At 48.6% G+C, this 15,071-nt stretch overlaps 1 protein-coding gene across 1 annotated transcript in view; it reads left to right on the top strand.

Moving 5' to 3' along the window:
• LOC140367070 (sorting and assembly machinery component 50 homolog A) overlaps positions 1-14,094 on the top strand; it is a 24,132-nt gene extending 10,038 nt beyond the window's left edge. Inside the window, exons 5-15 of the mRNA XM_072453390.1 lie at positions 3,169-3,275; positions 3,370-3,500; positions 4,605-4,692; positions 5,277-5,405; positions 5,492-5,563; positions 5,681-5,767; positions 6,293-6,363; positions 9,342-9,409; positions 9,499-9,645; positions 10,652-10,793; positions 13,289-14,094. Of these exons, the coding sequence (XP_072309491.1) occupies positions 3,169-3,275; positions 3,370-3,500; positions 4,605-4,692; positions 5,277-5,405; positions 5,492-5,563; positions 5,681-5,767; positions 6,293-6,363; positions 9,342-9,409; positions 9,499-9,645; positions 10,652-10,793; positions 13,289-13,334 (1,088 nt within the window). The 3' untranslated portion in view covers positions 13,335-14,094. The remainder of the gene's footprint in view (positions 1-3,168; positions 3,276-3,369; positions 3,501-4,604; positions 4,693-5,276; positions 5,406-5,491; positions 5,564-5,680; positions 5,768-6,292; positions 6,364-9,341; positions 9,410-9,498; positions 9,646-10,651; positions 10,794-13,288) is intronic.
• Positions 14,095-15,071: the final 977 nt, after the last annotated feature.

The following is a 15,071-nucleotide window of genomic DNA, read 5'->3' as shown; positions in this document are numbered from 1 at the left end:
GCGACTACTACTGCTGCTACTACTACTACTACTACTGCGACTACTACTACTGCGACTACTACTACTGCGACTACTACTGCGACGACTACTGCTACTACTACTGCTACTGCGACTACTACTGCGACTACGACTACTGCTACTACTGCGACTACTACTACTGCTACTGCTACTGCTACTACTACTGCGACTACTACTGCGACTACGACTACTACTACTGCTACTGCGACTACTGCTACTACTACTGCTACTACTACTACTGCGACTACGACTACTACTACTGCTACTACTAATACTACTGCTACTGCTACTGCTACTACTACTGCGACTACTACTGCGACTACTACTGCGACTACGACTACTGCTACTACTACTGCGACTACTGCTACTGCTACTACTACTGCGACTACGACTACTACTACTGCTACTACTAATACTACTGCTGCGACTACTACTGCTGCTACTACTACTACTACTACTACTACTACTACTGCTACTGCTACTGCTACTGCTACTGCTACTACTACTACTACTGCTGCTACTACAACTACTACTGTGACTACGGCTACTACTACTGCTACTACTACTGCGACTACTACTGCGACTACTACTGTGACTACTACTGTGACTACGACTACTGCTGCTACTACTACTGCTACTACTACTGCTGCTACTGCTACTACTACTGCGACTACTACTGCTACTACTACTACTGTGACTACTACTGCGACTACTACTGCTGCTACTACTACTACTACTACTACTACTACTACTGCGACTACTACTACTGCGACTACTACTACTGCGACTACTACTGCGACGACTACTGCTACTACTACTGCTACTACTACTGCTACTACTACTGCGACTACTACTGCGACTACGACTACTGCTACTACTACTGCTACTACTACTGCGACTACTACTGCGACTACGACTACTGCTACTACTACTGCTACTACTACTGCGACTACTACTACGACTACGACTACCGCTACTGCTACTACTACTGCGACTACTACTGCGACTACGACTACTACTACTGCTACTGCGACTACTGCTACTACTACTGCTACTACTACTACTACTGCGACTACGACTACTGCTACTACTACTGCTACTACTACTACTACTGCGACTACTACTACTGCGACTACGACTACTGCTACTGCTACTACTACTACTGCGACTACGACTACTACTACTGCTACTACTACTACTACTACTACTACTGCTACTGCTACTGCTGCTACTACTACTACTACTACTACTACTACTACTACTACTACTACTACTACTACTACTACTACTAATGCTACTACTACTACTACTACTACTGCGACTACTACTACGACTACGACTACTGCTACTACTACTACTGCTACTACAACTACTACTGTGACTACTGCTACTGCTACTACTACTGTGACTACGACTACTGCTACTACTACTGCGACTACGACTACTACTACTGCTACTACTACTACTACTACTACTACTGCTACTGCTACTGCTGCTACTACTACTACTACTACTACTGCTACTACTGCTACTACTACTGCTACTACTACTGCTGCTACTGCTACTACTACTGCGACTACTACTGTGACTACGACTACTGCTACTACTACTGCTACTACTACTGCTACTACTACTACTACTACTAATGCTACTACTACTACTACTACTACTGCGACTACTACTACGACTACGACTACTGCTACTACTACTACTGCTACTACAACTACTACTGTGACTACTGCTACTGCTACTACTACTGTGACTACGACTACTGCTACTACTGCTACTACTACTGCTACTACTACTGCTGCTACTGCTACTACTACTGCTACTACTACTGCTACTACTACTACTACTACTACTGCGACTAGTACTGTGACTACGACTACTACTACTACTACTACTACTGCTACTACGACTACTACTACTACTACTACGACTACTACTGCTACTACTACTACTACTGCGACTACTACTGTGACTACGACTACTACTACTGCTACTACTACTGCTAGTACTACTACTACTACTACTGCGACTACTACTGTGACTACGACTACTGCTACTACTACTACTACTACTGCGACTACTACTGTGACTACGACTACTGCTACTACTACTACTGCTACTACTGCGACTAGTACTGTGACTACGACTACTACTACTACTACTACTGCTACTACGACTACTACTGCGACTACTACTGCTACTACTACTACTACTGCGACTACTACTGTGACTACGACTACTACTACTGCTACTACTACTGCTAGTACTACTACTACTACTACTGCGACTACTACTGTGACTACGACTACTACTACTACTACTACTACTACTGCGACTACTACTGCGACTACGACTACTGCTACTGCGACTACTACTGCGACTACTACTGCGACTACGACTACTACTACTGCTACTGCGACTACTACTGCGACTACGACTACTGCTACTACTACTGCTACTACTACTGCGACTACTACTGCGACTACGACTACTGCTACTACTACTGCTACTACTACTACTACTACTGCGACTACTACTACTGCTACTACTACTGCTGCTACTGCTACTACTACTGCTACTACTACTGCGACTACGACTACTACTACTGCTACTACTACTACTGCTACTGCTACTGCTACTACTAATGCTACTACTACTACGACTACTACTACTACTACGACTACTGCTACTACTACTGCTACTACTACTACTACTGCAACTACTACTGCGACTACTACTACTACTGCGACTACGACTACTGCTACTACTACTACTGCTGCTACTACTACTACTACTACTGCGACTACTACTACTACTGCGACTACGACTACTGCTACTACTACTGCTACTACTGCAACTACTACTGCGACTACTACTACTACTACTACTGCTGCTGCTACTACTACTACTACTACTACTGCGACTACGACTACTGCTACTACTACTGCGACTACTACTACTACTACTGCGACTACTACTACGACTACTGCTGCTACTACTGCTACTACTACTACTACTACTACTACTACTGCGACTACTACTGCGACTACTACTGCCACTCTTCTTCCGCTTCTTTCTTCTGCTTCTGCTTCATGCAGCCCTGGATTGGTTCTGGTGTAAATGCTTGTGTTTGATGTCCAGGAGCCGACGCGTTGCCCAACGGTCTGGACGTGACGTTTGAAGTGACCGAGATCAAACGCATCACGGGGAGCTACAACACCATGGTCGGGAACAACGAGGGCAGCATGGTGAGAACCTCAGAGAACCTCAGAGAACCTCAAAGAACCTCAAAGAACCTAGAGCGCCCTCTGCAGGTCCAGCTCACGCTTTGTGCTCCGCCAGGTTCTGGGTCTGAAGCTGCCGAACCTGCTGGGTCGAGCGGAGAAACTCACCTTTCAGTTCTCCTACGGGACCAAGGAGACGTCCTACGGTTTGTCCTTTTTCAAACCGCAGCCCGGATTCTTTGAACGCAAGTAAGAACCAGAACCAAAAGTAAGAACCAGAACCATGCATGTTCTTCTAGTGTTTGTTTGAGGGACGCACGTTTCCCCTAGTTTCTCAAATGTAAAGTGAGACTCTGTGGTCTTCTCTCTGGTCTTCTCTGTGGTCTCCTCTCTGGTCTTCTCTCTGGTCTTCTCTCTGGTCTGTAATGGTCTTCTCTCTGGTCTTCTCTCTGGTCTGTAATGGTCTTCTCTCTGGTCTTCTCTCTGGTCTTCTCTCTGGTCTTCTCTCTGGTCTTCTCTCTGGTCTTCTCTCTGGTCTGTAATGGTCTTCTCTGTGGTCTTCTCTCTGGTCTTCTCTCTGGTCTTCTCTCTGGTCTGTAATGGTCTTCTCTCTGGTCTTCTCTCTGGTCTGTAATGGTCTTCTCTCTGGTCTTCTCTCTGGTCTTCTCTCTGGTCTTCTCTCTGGTCTTCTCTCTGGTCTGTAATGGTCTTCTCTCTGGTCTTCTCTCTGGTCTTCTCTCTGGTCTTCTCTCTGGTCTTCTCTCTGGTCTGTAATGGTCTTCTCTCTGGTCTTCTCTCTGGTCTGTAATGGTCTTCTCTCTGGTCTTCTCTCTGGTCTTCTCTCTGGTCTTCTCTCTGGTCTGTAATGGTCTTCTCTCTGGTCTTCTCTCTGGTCTTCTCTCTGGTCTGTAATGGTCTTCTCTGTGGTCTTCTCTCTGGTCTTCTCTCTGGTCTTCTCTCTGGTCTTCTCTCTGGTCTGTAATGGTCTTCTCTCTGGTCTTCTCTCTGGTCTTCTCTCTGGTCTTCTCTCTGGTCTGTAATGGTCTTCTCTCTGGTCTTCTCTCTGGTCTTCTCTCTGGTCTGTAATGGTCTTCTCTGTGGTCTTCTCTCTGGTCTTCTCTCTGGTCTTCTCTCTGGTCTGTAATGGTCTTCTCTCTGGTCTTCTCTCTGGTCTTCTCTCTGGTCTTCTCTCTGGTCTGTAATGGTCTTCTCTCTGGTCTTCTCTCTGGTCTTCTCTCTGGTCTGTAATGGTCTTCTCTCTGGTCTTCTCTCTGGTCTTCTCTCTGGTCTGTAATGGTCTTCTCTCTGGTCTTCTCTCTGGTCTGTAATGGTATTCACCCTTCTGTGCTCCAGCTTCACTTTGAACGCTTACAAAGTGACCGGACAGTTTCCCTGGAGCTCGCTAAAGGAGACGGACCGAGGCCTTTCTGCAGAGCTCAACGTGAGTGCGAGATGATGATGATGATGAGGATGATGATGGTGGTGATGATGGTGGTGATGATGATGGTGATGATGATGATGATGATGATGGTGATGATGGTGATGATGGTGATGATGGTGATGATGATGATGGTGATGATGATGATGATGATGATGACGGTGGTGATGATGATGATGATGGTGGTGATGATGATGATGGTGGTGATGATGATGATGATGATGATGATGATGATGGTGATGATGGTGATGATGGTGATGATGGTGATGGTGATGATGATGATGATGATGATGATGGTGGTGGTGGTGATGATGATGATGATGATGATGGTGGTGATGATGGTGGTGGTGGTGATGATGATGATGATGATGATGATGATGATGATGGTGGTGGTGGTGGTGGTGGTGATGATGATGATGATGATGATGATGATGATGATGATGATGATGATGATGATGATGATGATGATGATGATGATGATGATGGTGGTGGTGGTGGTGGTGGTGGTGGTGGTGGTGGTGGTGGTGGTGGTGGTGATGATGATGAATGTTTAACGACCTCACGTGTTTCCCTCCTGCTGCGGTCAGTTCCCTCTGGGCTGGACGAGCCACTCCCTGAAGTGGGAGGGCGTTTGGAGAGAACTCGGCTGTTTGGCTCGGAGCGCGTCGTTTGCCGTCCGAGAAGAGAGCGGTCACTCGCTCAAATCTGCACTTTCTGTGAGGAAACTGATGACCTTTGATTTCTCAGAACACACATTTAGCTGTGTTTTACTCATATTTGATCTTCTTCTTCCCCTCGGCAGCACACCATGTCCATAGACTCGAGGAATTCTGCGATCTTCCCAAACAGAGGTGCCTTACTGCGGGTCAATCAGGTCAGGTCACTTTGGCGTTGTAGAGCCGTTGTGTAAATACATGAATGGTTTTATATTTGATCAGATTTCACACCTTTAAATGTCTCTCTTATTCCCCGTGTCTTCTGCGTAAAACAGGAGCTGGCCGGATACACCGGAGGAGATGCCAGTTTTCTCAAAGAGGACTTTGAGCTTCAGCTGAACAGACGACTTTTCTGGGACTCGGTCAGTGTCCGAAGCCCGTTAACCAAAGGCTCGCGGGTTCAAATCTAAGCCCAATCAAACCGTTACCGACTACAAACAGGGCCTAGTTTCAAATCTCCACAGCAGAGATTCTCAAACCTTTCACGCCAAGAACCACCTGAGAAAATCTGTCTTTTCCAGGCCTAAAATTGGACTAAAAACATGTGATTTATTATAACTACAAGCAAGAAATAACCTAAAGGAGAGGAATGTGGATTAAATACTTTAAATTCATGAAATGTTTGCAGAGATCCACAAAAGGAGCTGCGTCGTTAGGGCTGCAATCGGAGGATGGCGTCTTCGTCCATCAAACTTCTTAGATTAGACTAATCATTTTGGGGAGATTAAAAGGGTTTAATCTTCCCTTCTACTGAAACATCCAGTGTGCGATCTGCGGCGGCGACCGTGCACTCGGGCTCAGATTCCAGAGGCCGCGCCCACCTGGACACGCCCGGCCGAAGAGCGCGGCGTGCGTTCTTCTGTCTGACGCGAGCCGTTCTGTTGCAGGTGTTGTCTGCGTCTTTCTGGGGAGGGATGCTGTACCCACTCGGAGGGCAGACGTCGTCCATCGCAGACAGGTACGGAATGTTCCGCGCGGCCTACGGTCAAAACCCTTTCAACCCGGTGACGCCAATAACCCCTTTTTAAAACCCCCAAACATGGCCGCTGGGTTACTTCCTTTTCTATCCCGAATATCTGCTCATGGTATCGAAAGGAAGGTCTTTCGAGGTCAGGACTTGCAAGCATCTCACCTTCATCCAAGATTTCATGAAGAATGATCGTGAGTCACAATCGTGCCCAAGTTTTGGTGTTGGGTCAGAACCGGCACCAGAGCGCAAGCGAAGGCGACCGTAACGGGCCCCGGACTGTGTATTATTGTCATCTTTGGATACAGGAAGAAGAAGCCGAAAGTACGCGCATTTGCGACTAGACCGGGGCTGTTGGACTTCATTTTCCAGAGGGCCAGATGTTTTGTAGAGACCTGGCGTCGGGGCCGGTCTCTACAACACGCCGCCAGTTTAACGTCATCCCACAAAATATACCTGTTTTCAATAATGATAAAACAACAGCATATTAGACGTTCAAAGCAAACGAGAGGCTTCACCAAAAACTGCAGAACCACGACTGAGCCAGAGTTAAACCAGGACAAGACGAGATGTATCACCCCAGATGGAACGGGTCGAAACCAGGTCTAAACCAGGTCTAAACCAGGACTAAACCAGGACTAAACCAGGACTAAACCAGGACTAAACCAGGTCTAAACCAGGTCTAAACCAGGACTAAACCAGGTCGAAACCAGGTCTAAACCAGGTCTAAACCAGGTCTAAACCAGGTCTAAACCAGGACTAAACCAGGACTAAACCAGGTCTAAACCAGGACTAAACCAGGTCTAAACCAGGACTAAACCAGGACTAAACCAGGACTAAACCAGGACTAAACCAGGTCTAAACCAGGTCTAAACCAGGACTAAACCAGGACTGAACATGGACTAAACCAGGTCTAAACCAGGACTAAACCAGGTCTAAACCAGGACTAAACCAGGACTAAACCAGGACTAAACCAGGTCTAAACCAGGTCTAAACCAGGACTAAACCAGGACTAAACCAGGACTAAACCAAGTCTAAACCAGGTCTAAACCAGGTCTAAACCAGGACTAAACCAGGACTAAACCAGGACTAAACCAGGACTAAACCAGGACTAAACCAGGACTAAACATGGACTAAACCAGGACTGAACATGGACTAAACCAGGTCTAAACCAGGACTAAACCAGGACTAAACCAGGACTAAACCAGGTCTAAACCAGGTCTAAACCAGGACTAAACCAGGTCTAAACCAGGACTAAACCAGGTCTAAACCAGGACTAAACCAGGACTAAACCAGGTCTAAACCAGGTCTAAACCAGGACTAAACCAGGACTAAACCAGGTCTAAACCAGGTCTAAACCAGGACTAAACCAGGTCTAAACCAGGTCTAAACCAGGTCTAAACCAGGACTAAACCAGGACTAAACCAGGTCTAAACCAGGTCTAAACCAGGACTAAACCAGGTCTAAACCAGGTCTAAACCAGGTCTAAACCAGGACTGAACATGGACTAAACCAGGTCTAAACCAGGACTAAACCAGGACTAAACCAGGACTAAACCAGGACTAAACCAGGACTAAACCAGGTCTAAACCAGGTCTAAACCAGGACTAAACCAGGACTGAACATGGACTAAACCAGGTCTAAACTAGGACTAAACCAGGACTAAACCAGGACTAAACCAGGTCTAAACCAGGTCTAAACCAGGACTAAACCAGGTCTAAACCAGGTCTAAACCAGGTCTAAACCAGGTCTAAACCAGGACTAAACCAGGTGTAAACCAGGTCTAAACCAGGACTAAACCAGGACTAAACCAGGTCTAAACCAGGTCTAAACCAGGTCTAAACCAGGTCTAAACCAGGTCTAAACCAGGACTAAACCAGGTCTAAACCAGGTCTAAACCAGGTCTAAACCAGGACTAAACCAGGACTAAACCAGGACTAAACCAGGACTAAACCAGGACTAAACCAGGACTAAACCAGGTCTAAACCAGGTCTAAACCAGGACTAAACCAGGTCTAAACCAGGTCTAAACCAGGACTGAACCAGGACTGAACCAGGACTAAACCAGGACTAAACCAGGTCTAAACCAGGTCTAAACCAGGTCTAAACCAGGACTAAACCAGGTCTAAACCAGGTCTAAACCAGGACTAAACCAGGACTAAACCAGGTCTAAACCAGGTCTAAACCAGGTCTAAACCAGGACTAAACCAGGTCTAAACCAGGTCTAGACCAGGACTAAACCAGGTCTAAACCAGGACTAAACCAGGTCTAAACCAGGTCTAAACCAGGTCTAAACCAGGTCTAAACCAGGTCTAAACCAGGACTAAACCAGGACTAAACATGGACTAAACCAGGACTGAACATGGACTAAACCAGGACTGAACATGGACTAAACCAGGACTGAACATGGACTAAACCAGGACTGAACATGGACTAAACCAGGTCTAAACCAGGTCTAAACCAGGACTAAACCAGGACTAAACCAGGACTGAACATGGACTAAACCAGGACTAAACCAGGTCTAAACTAGGACTAAACCAGGACTAAACATGGACTAAACCAGGACTAAACATGGACTAAACCAGGACTAAACCAGGTCTAAACCAGGACTAAACCAGGTCTAAACCAGGTCTAAACCAGGTCTAAACCAGGTCTAAACCAGGTCTAAACCAGGTCTAAACCAGGTCTAAACCAGGACTAAACCAGGACTAAACCAGGACTAAACCAGGACTAAACCAGGTCTAAACCAGGACTAAACCAGTAACAAACCACGGAAGATGGGTCAGAGCAGATGGTCTGAGAATAGCCCTGGTCCTTTCCAGGTCGATTAGAGCGGCGTGTGCAGGAGAAACTCATGTAAACGTGTTCTTCCCGGTCAGAATCCTGAACATCGACTGCACGTAAACGTCGTCACCGATTCTCAAAACTCTACGGACGTAGAGTAAACCTTTTGTTTGCTGTGTTTCGTCAGATTTTACCTGGGAGGTCCCACCAGCGTACGAGGATTCGGGATGTACAGTATTGGACCACAGAGCGAAGGTAACGGGACCTGCTCATCGTTTAGTTTGGGCCGCGGTCCAGTACTCCAAATGTACTGGACAGATGTGTCCTGGTCCTCTCTGTTCTAGGGGATTACCTGGGGGGCGAGGCGTACTGGGCGGGGGGCCTGCACCTCTACACGCCGCTGCCCTTCAGACCAGGACGAGGAGGCTTCGGGGACTTGTTCAGGACACACTTCTTCCTCAACGCCGGGAACCTCTGCAACCTCAACTACGGTAACACTCGGATTTATGGGGTCCTCAAGGTGTGTGTTTGTGTGTGTGTGTGTGTGTGTGTTAATGTGTGTGTTTCTGTGTGTGTGTGTGTATGTGTGTGTGTTTATGTGTGTGTGTTCATGTGTGTGTTCATGTGTGTGTGTGTGTGTGTTCATGTGTGTGTGTTCATGTGTGTGTGTGTGTGTGTTCATGTGTGTGTGTTCATGTGTGTGTTCATGTGTGTGTTCATGTGTGTGTGTTCATGTGTGTGTCCATGTGTGTGTGTGTGTGTTCATGTGTGTGTGTTCATGTGTGTGTGTTCATGTGTGTGTTTCTGTGTGTGTATGTGTGTGTGTTTATGTGTGTGTGTTCATGTGTGTGTATGTGTGTGTGTGTATGTGTGTGTGTTTATGTGTGTGTGTTCATGTGTGTGTGTTTATGTGTTTGTGTTCATGTGTGTGTTTGTGTGTGTGTGTGTGTGTTAATGTGTGTGTTTCTGTGTGTGTGTGTATGTGTGTGTGTTTATGTGTGTGTGTTCATGTGTGTGTTCATGTGTGTTCATGTGTGTGTTCATGTGTGTGTTCATGTGTGTGTGTGTGTGTGTTCATGTGTGTGTTCGTGTGTGTGTGTGTTCATGTGTGTGTGTGTGTTCATGTGTGTGTGTTTATGTGTGTGTTCGTGTGTGTGTGTGTGTTCATGTGTGTGTTCATGTGTGTGTTCATGTGTGTGTTCATGTGTGTGTTCATGTGTGTGTTCATGTGTGTGTTCATGTGTGTGTGTGTGTGTGTTCGTGTGTGTGTTCGTGTGTGTGTGTGTTCATGTGTGTGTGTTCATGTGTGTGTTCATGTGTGTGTGTTTATGTGTGTGTGTGTTCGTGTGTGTGTTCGTGTGTGTGTTCATGTGTGTGTGTGTTCATGTGTGTGTGTGTGTTCGTGTGTGTGTGTGTGTGTGTGTTTATGTGTGTGTGTGTGTGTTCATGTGTGTGTGTGTGTGTTCATGTGTGTGTGTGTTCATGTGTGTGTTTTAGGGGAGGGGCCCCGCGCTCACCTGCAGAAACTGGCCGAGTGCATTCGTTGGTCGTACGGAGCCGGGATCGTCCTGAGGCTCGGGAACATCGCCCGACTGGAGCTCAACTACTGTATCCCCATGGGAGTCCAGAGCGGGGACAGGTCAGACACACACACGTCACGAGACACACACACACACACACACACACACACACACACACGAGACACACACACACACACACACACACACACGAGACACACACACACACACACACGAGACACACACACACACACACACACACACGAGACACACACACACACACACACACAGGAGACACACACACACACACACACACACACGAGACACACACACACACAGGAGACACACACATACACACACGAGACACACACACGAGACACACACACACACACGAGACACACACACACACACGAGACACACACACACACACACACACAGAGGAGACACAAACACACACACAGAGGAGACACACACACACACAGGAGACACACACACACACACAGAGGAGACACACACACACACACACAGGAGACACACACACACACACACAGGAGACACACACACACACACACAGGAGACACACACACACACACACACAGGAGACACACACACACACACACACACACAGGAGACACACACACACACACACACACAGGAGACACACACACACACACACACACAGGAGACACACACACACACACAGGAGACACACACACACACACACAGGAGACACACACACACACAGGAGACACACACACAGGAGACACACACACACACACACACACAGGAGACACACACACACACACACACACAGGAGACACACACACACACACAGGAGACACACACACACACACACAGGAGACACACACACACACAGGAGACACACACACACGAGACACACACACACACACACAGGAGACACACACACACGAGACACACACACACACACAGGAGACACACACACACAGGAGACACACACACACACACACACAGGAGACACACACACACACGAGACACACACACACAGGAGACACACACACACACACAGGAGACACACACACACAGACACACACACACACAGGAGACACACACACACAGGAGACACACACACACAGGAGACACACACACACACACACACACAGGAGACACACACACACACACACACACACACACACAGGAGACACACACACAGGAGACACACACACAGGAGACACACACACACACACGAGACACACACACACATACACGAGACACACACACACACACACGAGACACACACACACACACACGAGACACACACACACTCACACACACACGAGACACACACACACACACACGAGACACACACACACACACGAGACACACACACACACAGGAGACACACACACACAGGAGACACACACACACAGGAGACACACACACACACACACACACACACACACAGGAGACACACACACACACACACACACACACACACAGGAGACACACACACAGGAGACACACACACAGGAGACACACACACACACACGAGACACACACACACACACACGAGACACACACACACACACACGAGACACACACACACACACACACACACGAGACACACACACACACACACACACACACACAGGAGACACACACACACACAGGAGACACACACACACACACACACACAGGAGACACACACACACACACGAGACACACACACACACACAGGAGACACACACACAGGAGACACACACACAGGAGACACACACACACACACACACACGAGACACACACACACAGACACACACACACACACACAGGAGACACACACACAGGAGACACACACACAGGAGACACACACACACACACACACACAGGAGACACACACACACACACACACAGGAGACACACACACGAGACACACACACACACACACAGGAGACACACACACACGACACACATAGGACACACACACAGACACACAGGACACACACACACACACACACACATACACACACATGTCTTTGTAATTTAAAATGACATGAGTTTTGTCGACTAAACCTCAAATATTGTGATCAAATGATACAAACTAAACGTAAAAGAACAAGCAGAGACTCGTTCTCTTTGAGTCCAGAGCCTGAAACTAACTCCACGTTCAAGAGTCTCGTCTGGACATGTTCTCCACGGATCATAACATGTGACACATCTATATGTCAGTGTTAGTTCTCATTCATCTTTACATTTAAACCACTCAAACATCATTGAAATGTTCTTTTAGTAAATGCTTTATTATTATTTATGTCGTCCTTAAAATCCTCCATAATAACGAGCCATAACGAGCCCTTTCAGGTCTGAGCTCCTCCTCCAGAGCACACCAGAGCCTTTAGATTGAAAATGACTTCTGGATGAAAGTTGAAACGTCTCTTTCTGAGAACAGTGTCCAGATGAGTCCACTAGAGGGCGCCACACGCATCAACATGATCACATGATTCTCCCCAAAATGATGAATCCGTTCTGCCTTTATGACCTTAAAGATGTGGGACTTTCCTGGTGGGCGGGTCCGTCTCCATGGTGACACGTTACCTAATGCACCTTTAATGACGTGATTCTGTCCTGTGTGTTTCCTCAGAATATGTGACGGAGTGCAGTTTGGAGCAGGCATCCGGTTCCTCTGAGCTCCTGCGCCTCACGCTCGTCTGGAAAGGGACTCTTCAAACGCAAACGTCTCGCTCCATCTTCTCCTCTTCCTCTTACCCGCCTCCTCCTCCTCTTCTCCTCTTCCTCTTCCCCGCCTCCTCCTCCTCTTCTCCTCTTCCTCTTCTCCGCCTCCTCCTCCTCTTCCCCGCCTCCTCCGCGTCTCGCATCACCACGTTCTCTTCTCACCCCTCGAGCTTTGGTGACCTCCTTGTTTGTGTCGTGATTAAAGCTGCACTGCGTCACTTTTCTGTCGCGCCGCTCGCTCGCTGCTCGTCACTTGTCTGTGCGTCGCCCTCGATGTTCCACTGTGGCATTAAACGGATTTAATAAAACGATCTTGCATTTTATTTATGAGTTTTTTTTCCTGATGTTTTTATGACTCTAAAACCCTGCGACGCTTCTCCACAGAGCTGACCTGTCATGTGTGACACTGTAGAATCCTCACTACAGCGCTTTGGATTTGACCTGGTTTAGTTTCATCGACTGAAATATTTTTGTTTTCGTCAGTGTCAGTTTTTGTCAGTGGCGCCTCCCGCTCGTCTCCATGGAGATCCATCAGTTTAATGTCGCACTGCGGAACATTTACAGCCGACGCGGGCGAGACGCGGGCGCTGCAGAAAAGTGTTCGAGTGCTCCTGAGGTCTGGGGCGTGACGTTTGCTCCTGAGGTCTGGAGCGTGACGTTTGCGTGTGCTCCTGAGGTCTGGAGCGTGACGTTTGCGTGTGCTCCTGAGGTCTGGGGCGTGACGTTTGCGTGTGCTCCTGAGGTCTGGGGCGTGACGTTTGCGTGTGCTCCTGAGGTCTGGGGCGTGACGTTTGCGTGTGCTCCTGAGGTCTGGGGCGTGACGTTTGCTCCTGAGGTCTGGAGCGTGACGTTTGCGTGTGCTCCTGAGGTCTGGGGCGTGACGTTTGCGTGTGCTCCTGAGGTCTGGGGCGTGACGTTTGCGTGTGCTCCTGAGGTCTGGGGCGTGACGTTTGCGTGTGCTCCTGAGGTCTGGAGCGTGACGTTTGCGTGTGCTCCTGAGGTCTGGGGCGTGACGTTTGCGTGTGCTCCTGAGGTCTGGAGCGTGACGTTTGCGTGTGCTCCTGAGGTCTGGGGCGTGACGTTTGCGTGTGCTCCTGAGGTCTGGGGTGTGACGTTTGCGTGTGCTCCTGAGGTCTGGAGCGTGACGTTTGCGTGTGCTCCTGAGGTCTGGGGTGTGACGTTTGCGTGTGCTCCTGAGGTCTGGGGCGTGACGTTTGCGTGTGCTCCTGAGGTCTGGGGTGTGACGTTTGCGTGTGCTCCTGAGGTCTGGAGCGTGACGTTTGCGTGTGCTCCTGAGGTCTGGGGCGTGACGTGTGCTCCTGAGGTCTGGGGCGTGACGTTTGCGTGTGCTCCTGAGGTCTGGAGCGTGACGTTTGCGTGTGCTCCTGAGGTCTGGGGCGTGACGTTTGCGTGTGCTCCTGAGGTCTGGGGCGTGACGTTTGCGTGTGCTCCTGAGGTCTGGGGCGTGACGTTTGCGTGTGCTCCTGAGGTCTGGGGCGTGACGTTTGCGTGTGCTCCTGAGGTCTGGAGCGTGACGTGTGCTCCTGAGGTCTGGAGCGTGACGTTTGCGTGTGCTCCTGAGGTCTGGGGCGTGACGTTTGCGTGTGCTCCTGAGGTCTGGGGCGTGACGTTTGCGTGTGCTCCTGAGGTCTGGGGCGTGACGTTTGCGTGTGCTCCTGAAGATGACCCAC

This window comes from Eucyclogobius newberryi, unplaced genomic scaffold (assembly GCF_026437365.1).
Source record: "Eucyclogobius newberryi isolate DKJ021-1_F unplaced genomic scaffold, fEucNew1.0.hap1 SCAF_2, whole genome shotgun sequence".
In the NCBI taxonomy this organism is placed as follows: domain Eukaryota; kingdom Metazoa; phylum Chordata; class Actinopteri; order Gobiiformes; family Gobiidae; genus Eucyclogobius; species Eucyclogobius newberryi.
The sequence above is the reverse complement of the archived record's forward strand: the minus strand, read 5'-3'. Positions and strand labels throughout refer to the sequence as shown.